The sequence below is a fragment of the Aquila chrysaetos genome, chromosome 5, assembly GCF_900496995.4.
Source record: "Aquila chrysaetos chrysaetos chromosome 5, bAquChr1.4, whole genome shotgun sequence".
Classification (NCBI taxonomy): Eukaryota; Metazoa; Chordata; class Aves; order Accipitriformes; family Accipitridae; genus Aquila; species Aquila chrysaetos.
The window spans coordinates 37,184,502-37,196,542 of NC_044008.1; the positions used below are offsets into that span (position 1 = coordinate 37,184,502).

The window sequence follows — 12,041 nt, forward strand, 5'->3', positions numbered from 1 at the left end:
TTGCCTCAGTCTTCACCGGCAAGTGCTCCAGCCACACCGCCCAAGCCACAGAAGGCAAAGGCAGGGACTGGGAGAATGAAGAACTGCCCACTGTAGAGGAAGATCAGGTTTGAGACCATCTAAGGAATCTGGAGGTGCACAAGTCCATGGACCTGATGAGATGCATCCACGGGTCCTGAAGGAACTGGTGGATGAAGTGGGTAAGCCACTATCCATATTTGAGAAGTCGTGGCAGTCCAGGGAAGTTCCCACTGACTGGAAAAGGGGAAACAACCTCCATTTTTATTAAGGGAAAGAAGAAAGGCATGGGTTGCTACAGGCCAGTCAGTCTCATCTCTCTGCCCAGCAAGATCATGGAGCAGATCCTCCTGGAAACTATGCTAAGGCACAAGGAAAATAAGGAGGCGATTGGTGAAGCCAGCATGGCTTCACTAAGGGCAAATCATGCCTGACAAATTTGGTGGCCTTCTACAATGGGGTTACAGCATTGGTGAATAAGGAAAGAGCAACTGACGTCATCTACCTGGACTTGTGCACAGCATTTAACAGTCCCGCATGACATCCTTGTCTCTAAATTGGAGACACATGGATCTGACGGATGGACCACTCGGCGGATAAGGAATTGGCTGGATGGTCGCACTCAAAGAGTTGCAGTCAACAGCTCGATGTCCAAGTGGAGGCCAGTGAGGAGCAGCGTTCCTCAGGGGTCGGTATTGGGACGGGCACTGTTTAACATCTCTGTCGGTGACATGGACAGTGGGATTGAGCGCACCCTCAGCAAGTTTGCCGATGACACCACGCTGGTGAAGGGCAGGCAATGCAGCACAGCAGCCTGACCACCTTGGGGGCCAAGGAGAACAAGCATCACCTCAGGGAAGGGTGGTCCTCAAACTGGGGCAGAGTGGCAGCCCAGGCGGCCAATCAGAGAGAGCATCACCTCAGGTGAACTGCACCTGGACAGCCTGACCACCTGGGGGCCAATCAGAGGCAGCCCTCAGGGAAGGGCAGGTGTCAAACCAGAGCAGATTGACAGCCTAGGGGACCAATCCGAGGCAGCATCACCTCAGGGAAGGAGAGTGACAGCCCTCCCCACCCATGCAGGTGAAGACCCATGTGAGAAGAAGGTAGGCTGCACCGGTGGCCAGGCCGAGCTTCAATGTGGCGCACGTGGGACCTACCCCGAGGCCGAGCAGCCCCTGGCCCAGGCTCGGGGCCCCTCTTTCCCCCTTCTATCCCTCCCCTCTCTCCCTTCCCTCCCCACTGACCACCCCCATGTTCTGCGACCCCTGTCTCCATGGGAGCCACTGCCCCACAAAGAGTCAGTATCCCATGGCTATGCCACTAGACGGCAGCCATGGGCCACTGGGCTTCTCACAGTGAGGCAACTAGGATGGCAGTGGGGTGGACAAGGATGGGTAGGGGGTGATGGTTGCCGTGAGGCTGCCCACCATCACCCACATCCCGTCCCCGCAGCCCAAGCAACCCCAAAGCAGCCTGAAGGATGGTGAGGAGCTGGAGGATGTGGCTGCCGTGCAGTTTCCCCCCCCCCGACATGGTGAGTTGAGCAGGGGGGGATGGCGGGGATGGGGTCTCCCCTCAAGGCAGGGAGGGTACCAGGGTTGATGCTATCCCCCTGTCCCCACAGCTACTGCATGTCATCTCCTTCCTGACACTGCCCAACCTGCTGAGACTAGGCCAGACCTGCTGCTACCTCCACAAGGTGTGCAACAGTGAGGCTATCTGGTGCCACCTCTGCATCCCTCTCCACCCCGCCATCGTCAGTGCCTGGCCCTGCAAGAGGGCGACCATCCTCAACTGTGAGTCCCTGCCATTGCCAAGGGAGGGGGTGGTGGCACTTTGTTGCCCAGCTGATGACAATGTCCCTGTTTCCTCCGCTCCGGACACCAAGGGGCTGTAACTCCAGAGCCTGGGCCGTCGCTGGCAGTGAGCACTGATGGCCTCCATCCTGTCTGCCCCCTCTCATGGCTACCGCAAGCTGGTGCCTGCCCAGCAGCACCTTCTCCTCCTGGATTATAGCGGGACCCTCTTCTTCCTCCGCGACTCCGGCCGCTGGGCCTGCTGCTTCCAGGCCCTCTCCCGTGGCATCAAGGATGTACACCGACCCTTCGCACCCACCGTGGCAGTGTGCTCCCCCCAACCTGATCTGTATTTCCTGTAACCTTGCTCAAGTGATAACCACCAGTGGCGATCACAATGGGTCCGTCTAGTCATGTGGATTTGGGGGAGACAGATAACAACACAATAGCCAAGGGCTAATTTGAGCAATGCGACCACCTAACTGCTGGTCAATGTCCGACTCAAGCCTAATTTGGAAAAAACTACTATCCATAGTCGGTATATAAATATAAGTCAATTATCTTACTCCATAACTATTTTTTCTTTCTTCAGCTCTCTGTGGCTGGCTCCATCTCCCTGTTTTTTCATTCCTCTCTCTCTGTCCTGGAGCCTATCAGGATTTTTTCTCACTCTGGCTCTCTTTGTCTAGCTCCCTGTCCCTCTTGTTCAGTTTCTTGGTCCTCAGCCCTGTAGCACGTTGCGATTCTGTTTCTTTCTCTGCCTCTCCTTTCCCAGCTCTTAATCCCTGTCCCTTTCTCCATCTCATTCTGTCTTGCTTCCCATCCCTGTTTTTTAACTCCTCCACTTTTTAATTCTTCCTCTCTGCCCTGTACCCTGCCGCTATTTTTGCCTTTCTCCACCCCTCTCTGTCCAGTTCCCTGTCTCTATTTATTAATTCCTTCCTCTTTTTCCTGCACACACTGCTATTCCCTGTGATCTCCATCTCTCTCTGTCTGGCTCCCTGTTCCCAGTTTTGAGGTCCTCCCTCTGCCCCCTGTAGCCTGTGTGGATTTTTTCCTCGGTCTCTCTCCCTGCTGCTATTTTTTATTTCCTCCCTACCTGTCTTGTAGCCCATTAGTGTTTCCCCCCCACTTCTTTCTCCATGTCTCTCTGTCTGGATCCCAGTCTCTGTTCTTTAATTCCTCCCTCTTCTCTGTAGCCCACCACTATTTTTTTCCATTCTCCATCGTGCTTTGCCTGGTCCCATGTTCCTACTTATCAATTCCTCCCTCTCTGCCCCGTGGCCTGTCGCTTCTCCCCATTTTACTTCTGCCTCTCTCTCTGTCCAGATCACTGCCCCTGGTTTTTGAGTTTCCCCCTCTCTGTCCTGTCGCCTGTGCAATCTTTTGCCTTTCTCTGTCTCTCTCTAGCCAGCTCTCTGTCCCTGTTTATTAATTCCTCCCTCTCACCGTGTAGCCTGTCGCATGTGTCCTTTCTCCATCTCACTATCTCTGGTTCCCCAATGACCCTATTTTAGAATTCCTCCGCGCTTCTTTTGTACACATTGCTATTTGTCCTGGTTTTGGCTGGGATAGGCTTAGTTTTCTTTCTAGTAGCTGGTATAGTGTTACATTTTGGATTTAGTACGAGAAGAATGTCGGTAACACACTGATGTTTTCAGCTGTTGCCAAGTATTTATACTAAGTCAATTTATACTAAGTTTAGACTAAGTCAAGGATTTTTCAGCTTCTCACGCCCAGCCAGCAAGAAGGCTGGAGGGGCACAAGAAGTTGCGAGGGGACACATCCAGGAAAGCTGACCCAAACTGGCCAAAGGGGTATTCCATACCGTGTGATGTCATGCCTGGTACATAAACTGGGGGCAGTTGGCCTGGGAGGCGGGGGGGATATTGCTGCTCAGGAACTGACTGGGCATCGGTCTGTGAGTGATGAGCAATTGCATTGTGCATCACTTGTTTTGTACATTCCAATTCTTCTATTATTATTATTGTCATTTTATTATTGTTATTATTATTGTCATTTTATTATTGTTATTATTATCATTATTATTTTCTTCCTTTCTGTCCTGTTAAACTGTTCTTATCTCAACCCATGAGTTTTACTCCTCTCTCCCCCCCCCCCCCCGATTCTCTCCCCCCTTCCCTCTGGGTGGGGAGGAAGTAAGCGAGCGGCTGCATGGTACTTAGTTGCTGGCTGGGGTTAAACCATAACACTATTCCTTTTGCTCTCCAGCTCTCTTTTTTTCTGGCTCCGTGTCCCTATTTCTTCATTTTTCCCTCTCTGCCCTGTAGCATGTAGCTATGTGGTTTGGTTTGTGTTGTTCCACCCCACCGCCCCACCGCTTCCCTCCATCGTTTGCTGTCCAGGTTCCCTGTCCCTGTTGTTTCATTCTTCCCTCTCTGCCCTGTTCTTTGACACTTTTTTGTCTTTCTGCATCTCTCTCAGTCCAACTCCCTGCCCCTGTTCTGCTTTCTTCCCTCTCCGTCATGCTGCCCATCCCAGGTTTTTCCTGCATCTCCATCCTGCTCCCCGGCTGGTCTCTGTGCTGCTCCCCCTCCCTCTTTGTGCTGCCTCTCTTCCTCTCTCCCTGCCGCTTCTTTCTCCCTCCCTGTCGGGCTCCCTGTCCCCGTCCTTCTCTCTGGGACCCACTCCCTGCTTTCTCGTGCTTTCTCACTACACCCCTGCTGTCCAGCCAGCTGCCGCTTTTCTCCTCTCTTCTAGTGTCCTGCTCCTCGTTTTTGGCAGTCTTCGCCTCTGCCCAGCAGCCCATCGCTCCAGGAGCCAGCCAACCAACTGTGCATTCCCCGACGGACCGAGGAGCGTGGCTCTGGGACCGACTGCTGAGGTGTCCCAGGGGCAGGGGGAGCGTCGGGGGGGCCCCGAGCCCCGGAGCGGACTCGCTCGCAGGACTGAATAAACACCGTCCGTCCCTCCGTCCCCTTGCCCTCCGGGCTGCGTTTGCGCTCCCTTTGCACGGGGCGAGGGGCCGTGAGGGAGCCCAGGGGAAGAGGTGAGGCGCTGGGGGGGTCGGGCCGTGCCCCCCCTGTTCCTGCTGGGCTCCAGCTGCGGGCGGGGGCTGGAGGAGCCCCAGCTGCGGGCAGTGAGGCTGATGGCGACGGCCCCTCCCTGGAAAGGGGGGGCTGCCGGGGAGGGGCCGCGGCGGGGCCGGTGGGCGCCCAGGGAGGAGCGGAGCGGAGCGGAGCGCTGGCCGGGCTGCGGCTGCCCCTCGGGAGAAGGTGAGCGGGGCCGGGCGCCCCTCGGACCGCGAACGTCCCAGGCGGGGGTGGCCCGGGGGAGGTGGGGGCCGCCTGTGCCGAGGCCGGGGGGGGGCCCTGGGGGCTCACAGTGGGGCTGGGAGCACCGGGCCCCGTGGCGGGGCTGCGCAATCGCCCGGCGGGTCCCGGGGAAAGCCCCGAGGAGGACGGCGGGGTCCGTGTCGGACGCACGGAGCGGCAGCGGGGCGGGGCCGCGCCGTGCCGGAGCGGCGGCGGCGGGCGCTGCCCGGAGCCGGGCGGGGGATGTCGCGCCGTGCCGGAGCGGCGGCGGGAGCGCGCCGGAGCTGCCCGGAGCGGCGCTGGGGGCTCGGCGGGGACTGCGGCTGCGCCGGCGTGGGGGTGGGCGGAAACGGAAGCGGCGTCCCCTCGGGGTCAGGCAGCAGGGCGGGCTGCCTCCCGGGGCATGCCGGGAGCTGTAGTTTCCGCGGACTCGGCGGCCGGGCAGCAGCGTGGCTCTCGGGCGCGCCGTAGTCCTCGCTGCCGCCGCGGCCCCCGGAGTCCGACCAGGTCAGACTCAGGAGCGTTGCCGGTTTCGCGTGGTTTTCCGCGGCCTTCCCGCTGCGCCCGCTCCCCGACCAGCCGTGCGGACGCGCCTCCCGGGCGCATGCGCCGTCCTGCGGGTGGGGCAGCCCGGCGTTCGCGCGCCGGCTCCGGCCCCTCCGGCGCATGCGCGGTCCCCGGGAGCCGCGTGGCGGTGCGCAGGGCGCGGGTCTCGGCGGCAGCGGGCGAGCGCCGGGACCGCGGGTGAGGCGAGCGATCCCCTCCGGCGGGGGCGGGGGCGGGGGCGGGGGGTGCCTCCTGCCCGCTGGCCGCCTGGGGCTGCCGGGACGGGAAGCTGCAAAGCGGCCACCGCGGCAAGCTCCCGGTCCGCCGGAGGCGAGCCGGGCCAGGGCAGCGCCGGGGAGTTCCCCGAGAGCCGCCGGTAGAAGGGAAGAGGGGACGGAGGCGCGCACCCCCCAGGCGCGGCCAGCGGGCGCCTCCCCGAGTCGCCAGAGCTCCCCCGGCCCCGCTCGGCCCGTGCGGCTGCCCCCAGCTCCAGCCCCTCCCCTGAAGCCTGTGCTGTGGCCGCAGGCAGCCCCCGAGCCCTGTCGTGAGGGCAGCAAGCCGGCCCTGCGGTGTTCTCGAGTCTCCCTCAACGTGGGTGCCGCTAGCAGCGGCGCGGGGAACGAGCGGCGTCTGCGGAAGCCCCTGCGGAAGGAGGGGGCTCCGGCCAGGGTCGAGCTGCGGTAATAACGGTCACTGCTGCCTCTTTCCCTCTCCCAGAGGCCAGGCTGTGGGTGCGGTTGTCCGTTCGTCCCCCGGGGATGCCGTTGACTGCAGCAACCTCAGGCTTGCGTGGGCTGTCTCTGCCTGGCCTCCCTCTCCTCGCAGTGTGGGAGCACAGAGGGACAGGCGGAGCGCATACTGGCTGTGGACAGGAGCTGCTGAAGGTGAAGCTGGAGAGGCTACAGAAGGGTAAAGCTGCTGAAGAATAAAATAAAAGGGATCCAGCCAGCAGCTGCAGACGGGAGACAGCTTCCCTGTCCAGGTGAGGAAGGATCAGCATAGTCCTCAGCAGATCCAATGACCAATGTGCATGGCAGGGTCTGTATGCGTAACCAAAAGCACAGTACAGCCATGCAGTGTGTGTGCATGTGAGGCTGTGTTTCTAGGAAGCCTCATATTGTAAGAGCTGTAAGACACCAATCTATTCTCTTAGGTGGATGACAGTCAAGTAACTGGAGCTACAGAGGAGGAAGGGAGAGGGAGAGAGAGACAGACGTGTCTGAGCTGTCAAATTCTCCCAGCAGCTCCAAGAGCAGGAGGTACAGTGAGTCCTGGACCCCTGGGGCTGTGTCACCCCTCTTCTGCATCCCGGTCCCTCTCTGCCCCCACCTTCTCTTTCACTGCTGTCTTTTTTTTTTTTTTTTTTTCCTTTCTTCCTGCACTTCTCCCTCTCTTATTCTCCAAGTCCCTCTTTTTCTCTGTTGTTCTGCCTCTGTTTTCTTTTTCTCTCTGCACTTGTCTTGTCCCATCCCTCTTATCCTCTGTCCCCATCACTACTTTGTCTTTCTCCATCTGTCTTATCCCAATCTTGTTAATTCTTCCCTGTCTGCCCTTTAGCCCTTTCACAATTCCTGCTGCTCTCACCTGTCTGACGCTGTGTCTCTATTTTTAAATTCCTTTCTCTGCCCTGTATTCTAGATACACTTTTATTTTCTTAGATTCTCTTGCTCCAGGTCCCTGTCCCTATGTTTTAACTTCTTCCCCCACTGTCCCATAGCCCATTTTTGTCTTTATCATTCTCTCTCTGTCTGACTCCCTGTCCCTAATCTTTATTTCCCCTCTCTCTCCCCTCTGTGTCCCTAATCTTTATTTCCCCTCTCTCTCCCCTTTAGATTATCAATGGTTTTGGTATTTCTCAGTCTCTCTTGTCCACCTCACTGTCCCCTTTTTTAATTCCTCCTCCTGCCCTGTGGCCCATCCCTAATCTTTGTTTTTCTCCATCTCTCTGTCTGGTACCCTCTCCCTTTTTATTAGTTCCTCCTCTCTGTCCTGTAGCCCATTGCTGTTCCCCCCCGCCCCATCTCCCTTTCCCTACTTTTCAATCCCCCCTGTCTGCCCTGTAGCCGATCGCTGTTGTAGTGGGTTTGTGTGGCAAGCTGGGGCGGGGGTGTGGGCAGGGGCTGCAGGGGTGGGTTCTGTGAGAGGACACCAGGACTTGCCCCCATGTTGGGCACAGCCAGTTCCAGCTCCAAGATGGAGCTGCTGCTGGTCAAAGCTGAGCCAACCTGCAATGCTGGTAGCACCTTTGTGATATTTAAGAAGGGCTAATAAAATGCTGTGCAGAAGCTGTCAGACACCAAGGTCAGTGAAGAAGGAAAAGGAGGAGGTGATCCGGGTGCTAAAGCAGACATTCCCCTGCAGCCTGTGGTGAAGACCATGGTGACACAGGCTGTCCCCTTGCAGCCCACGGAGGTCCATGGCGGAGCAAATCTCCACCTGCAGCCGATGGAGGACCCCACGCCAGAGCAGGCGGATGCACCCATAGGAGGCTGTGATGCTGTGGAGAGGAGCCCACACTGGAGCAGGTTTTCTGGCAGGACCTGCGGCCCCATGGGAGTGACACTGGAACAGAAGAGCATGAAGGAGGAAGGAGCAGCAGAGACAAGTTGTGATGAACTGACTGCAACCGCCCTGCTCCCTCTCCCCCTGTGCTGCTTGGGGTGGGGAGGAGGTGGAGAAGTCAGGAGTGAAGATGAGCCCAGGAAAAAAAGGAGGGTGGGGGGAAAGTGTTTTTCAGATTTGTTTGTATTTCTCATTATCGTACTCTGATTTTGATTGACAATAAATCAGTCTCCCCAAGTCAAGTCTGTTTTGCCTGTGACAGTAATTGGTGAGTGATCTCTTTGTCCTTATCTTGACCCACAAGCTTTTCTGTTGTATTTTCTACCCTCCTGTCTTGTTGAGGAGAGGGAATGATAGAGCAGCTTGGTGGGCACCTGTCAGCCAGCCAAGGTCAACCCACCACAGTTTCCTTCTGTCAGGCTCCCTATCCCTATTTTTTAATTCTTGCCTATGTTTCTTGTATGTTATCACTTTTGAAACTTTCTACCTCTCCATCCCTATTTAAATTCTTGCATGTTTCTTAAACCCAGTTGCTTTTTAAATTTTCTTGCTACCTTTCCCTTGCTCTGTCTCCCTGACCTTATTTTAATTTCTCACCTGTTTCTTGTACCCTGTTGCTTTTCAAATTTCATTCTTGCGTCTCCCTCTGTGCAACTCCATGTACCTACTTTTTGATTCTTGCATCCTGTTGCTTTCAAAATTTTCTTTGTATGTTTCCTTCTGTCCATCTCCCTGTCTCTAGTTCTTAACTCTTCCCTCTCTGTCCTGTACCCTGTCACTTCTTACATTTTCTTTCTACATCTCCCTGTGCCTATTTGTTAGTTCTTGCCTATGTTTCTTGTATGCTGTTGCTTTCTGAAAATTTTCTACCTGGCTCCCTGTTTCTGTTTTCTAATTCTTGCTGTTTCTTCTCCCCTATCACTTTAGAATTTTTCCCTGTCCCTTGTCCTGTCTCTGTCTTGTTGTCCTGCCAGTCCCTTCCCCTTCTCTCCCCTGCTTCCTATTATTTATTCCTCCATCTCCATCCCTGTTGTTTTGTTCAGTCTCTCTGCTCTTCTCTCTCTACACTGTTTGCCTGCTCCTTGTCCCTCTCTTGTTCCTAGCATCCCATTTTCTGGCTTGCTGTCTTGCACCTTGTCCTAGTTGCAGCTGGGATAGAGTTAACTGTCTTCCTAGTAGCTGCTAGGTGCTATGTTTTGAGTTCGGTATGTGAAGAATGTTGATAACACTGATGTTTTCAGTTGTTGCTAAGTAGTGTTTAGACTAATGTCAAGGATTTTTCAGCTTCTCATGCCCAGCCAGCGAGAAAGCTGGAGGGGCACAAGAAGTTAACACAGGACACAGCCAGGGCAGCTGACCCAAACTGGCCAACGGGGTATTCCACACCGTGGGACATCACGTCTAGTATAGGAACTGGGGGGAGTGGGGGTGGGGAATCGCTGCTCGGGGACTAGCTGGGTGTTGATCGGCAGGTGGTGAGCAATTGCACTGCGCATCATTTGTACATTCCAATCCTTTTATTATTCCTGTTGTCAATTTATTAGTGTTATCATTATTAGTTTCTTCTTTTCTGTTCTATTAAACCGTTCTTATCTCAACCCGTGGGTTTTGCTTCTTCCCAATTTTCTCCCCCATCCCACTGGGTGGGGGGGGAGTGAGTGAGCGGCTGCATGGTGCTTAGTTGCTGGCTGGGGTTAAACCACAGCACACCTCTATGTCCCTCTGTCCTTCCTCCTGCTTTTCTCTTTCCTTTTATTCCCCCGTCCTGCTGCCTTTGGGCACTGAGCCTTGTAGCCAACTCACTGCCAGGATTTCTTACATGCATTAATGTATAAATTTTTCCTGCCTCTTCTGTGTCCCTGGATGTGGGTAGCTGCAGGGGTGGGGGTGATGTGCTGTGGGGCTTTGGCAATGGCCCCTGTTCCTGATGGGCTCCAGCTGGGGCTGGGACAGTCCCAGGTGTGGCTGGTGAGGCTGAGGATGGGGCTGGCCCTGCGGTGTGAAGGCTCCAGCTGTAAAGGGGGCTGCCCGGGCAAGCCTGCCTGAGGGAGCTGATGGAGGGGAACTGGCTGAGAAGGGAGTCCAAGGGGGTCCTGCAGGCAGGTGCCTCCAGCAAGGGATGGCCGGTCCCTGTGGCAGGGAAGGATCCCTCTGAGCTGTCCCCAGCTTCTGTTGGCTACATCCGTGAGCCGCCATGTATCGAGGAAGCCTTGTGGATGAGGAGCGTTGAGGCGTCCGCTGCGTGCTGCTGAGTGGGTGAGGGTCGGGCAGCCGGCACTGGGGAGGAGGAAGGGGCAGAGGCAGAGAGAGAAGCGTCGGGGCGGTGAAGGTCTTCTGCTGGCACCAGGAGCTGTGGTGAGTTGCACATCCTTTCCTCTACATCCTGGCCCACCTCTGCCACCCTTCTTTAGACGTCTGCCTGCCTCCCTTCCTCCGTCTTCCTCTCTGCCTGCCCACCTATGTGTATGGCTCCTCAAAACTTGTTATTCTTCTGCCAACTCTGCCCAGTATCCTGTTGCCTTTTAAATTTTTAATATGCCTCTCTAACCAGCTTCTTCTCCCTGTTTTTTATTTTTTCTGCACTGCCCTGTACCCTGTTACTTTTTGAATTTAATTTCTATGTCTTCCCCCATCTGTCTCCCTGACCCTGTATCTTAATTTCTCCCTCTCTGTCCAGTACCCAGTTGCTTGGGACTAGCTGGGCATTGCTCAGTTGGTGGTGAGCAATGGTTTTCATTTGCATTGCTTGTTTTTCTTGGTTTTTCTTTTCCTCTCTCTCTGTTGTTTTGTTTTTTTTTTTCCCCTCTTACAACTTTTATAAAAAATGTCTTTTTAATTATTAAACTTTTTATATCAACCCATGAGTTTCTCACATTTACCCTCCCAATTCTCCCCCCATCTCACTGTGGGGGAGTAAGTGAGCAGCTGGATGGTACTTAGTTGCCAGCCAGGGTTAAACCACGATGCTACATCTACTTTTATGAAGCTGCCTATTGCTATTTTTTAATTATTTCCTGTCTGTTGTGTACCCTGTTGCTTTTAAAATTTGCTTGCTATGTCTACTTTTATCCAGTTCCCTGTCTTTATTTTTTAATTTTTTACTCTCTGTCCTTGCCCCATCACTTTTAAATTTCCTTTATATTTCTCAGTTTTAGTTCACTGTGGCTATTTTGAAAATTTTTTTCTGTCCTGTACCCAATCACTTCTTAAATTTTCCTTCTATGTCTACTTTTATCAAGCTATGTATCACTGTTTTTTAATTCTTTCCTCACTATTGCATACCCTGTTGCTTTTTAATTTTTCTTTCTATGTCTACTTTAACCTATTCACTGTCTTTAAGTTATTCCTGTCTTGTCATGTAGCCCATTGACTTTTAAACTTTCTTCCTATGTCTGTTTGTTTAGTGAGCTGTCCCCATTTTTTAATTCTTTTGTCTCTGTCATGTACCCTGTTGTGCTGTTTTTGGCTGGGATAGAGTTAATTTTCTTCCCAGTAGCTAGTATGGAGCTACGTTTAGGATTTGTGCTGAAAACAGTGCTGATAATACAGGAATGTTTTTGTTATTGCTGAGCAGTGCTTGCACAGAGGCAAGGGCTATTCTGCTTCTCACCCTGCCCCACCAGCGAGCACAAGGAGCTGGGAGGGGACACAGCCAGGACAGCTGACCCCAACTGACCCAAGGGCTATTCCAGACCATATGATGTCATGCTCAGCATAGAAAGCTGGGGGAAGGACAGGCACAACAGCACTGGGGATCTGTGCTTTCCCAGAGATGGAACATCTCATGGCGCTTGGCCTCGGCAGAGCCTCTTTCCGAAAAGGCAAACGTCCGCCTCCTTCT

The 12,041-nt window shown here is 54.5% G+C and overlaps 2 protein-coding genes across 2 annotated transcripts; one reads left to right on the forward strand and one right to left on the reverse strand.

Annotated features, from left to right (window-relative positions):
- The first annotated feature begins 1,379 nt into the window (after positions 1–1,379).
- Positions 1,380–2,302, forward strand: LOC115342138 (F-box only protein 24-like). Its single transcript, XM_030016034.1, has 2 exons — positions 1,380–1,555; positions 1,646–2,302. Exons 1-2 carry the CDS (start codon positions 1,502–1,504, stop codon positions 1,916–1,918), a joined length of 327 nt encoding a protein of 108 aa, XP_029871894.1. The 5' UTR covers positions 1,380–1,501; the 3' UTR covers positions 1,919–2,302.
- Positions 2,303–4,534: 2,232 nt separating this feature from the next.
- LOC121233297 (basic proline-rich protein-like) lies at positions 4,535–6,395 on the reverse strand. Its single transcript, XM_041123461.1, has 3 exons — positions 5,908–6,395; positions 5,370–5,868; positions 4,535–5,292 (listed from the first exon to the last, which is right to left on the reverse strand). Exons 2-3 carry the CDS (start codon positions 5,758–5,760, stop codon positions 4,535–4,537), a joined length of 1,149 nt encoding a protein of 382 aa, XP_040979395.1. The 5' UTR covers positions 5,761–5,868; positions 5,908–6,395.
- Between the last annotated feature and the right edge of the window lie 5,646 nt (positions 6,396–12,041).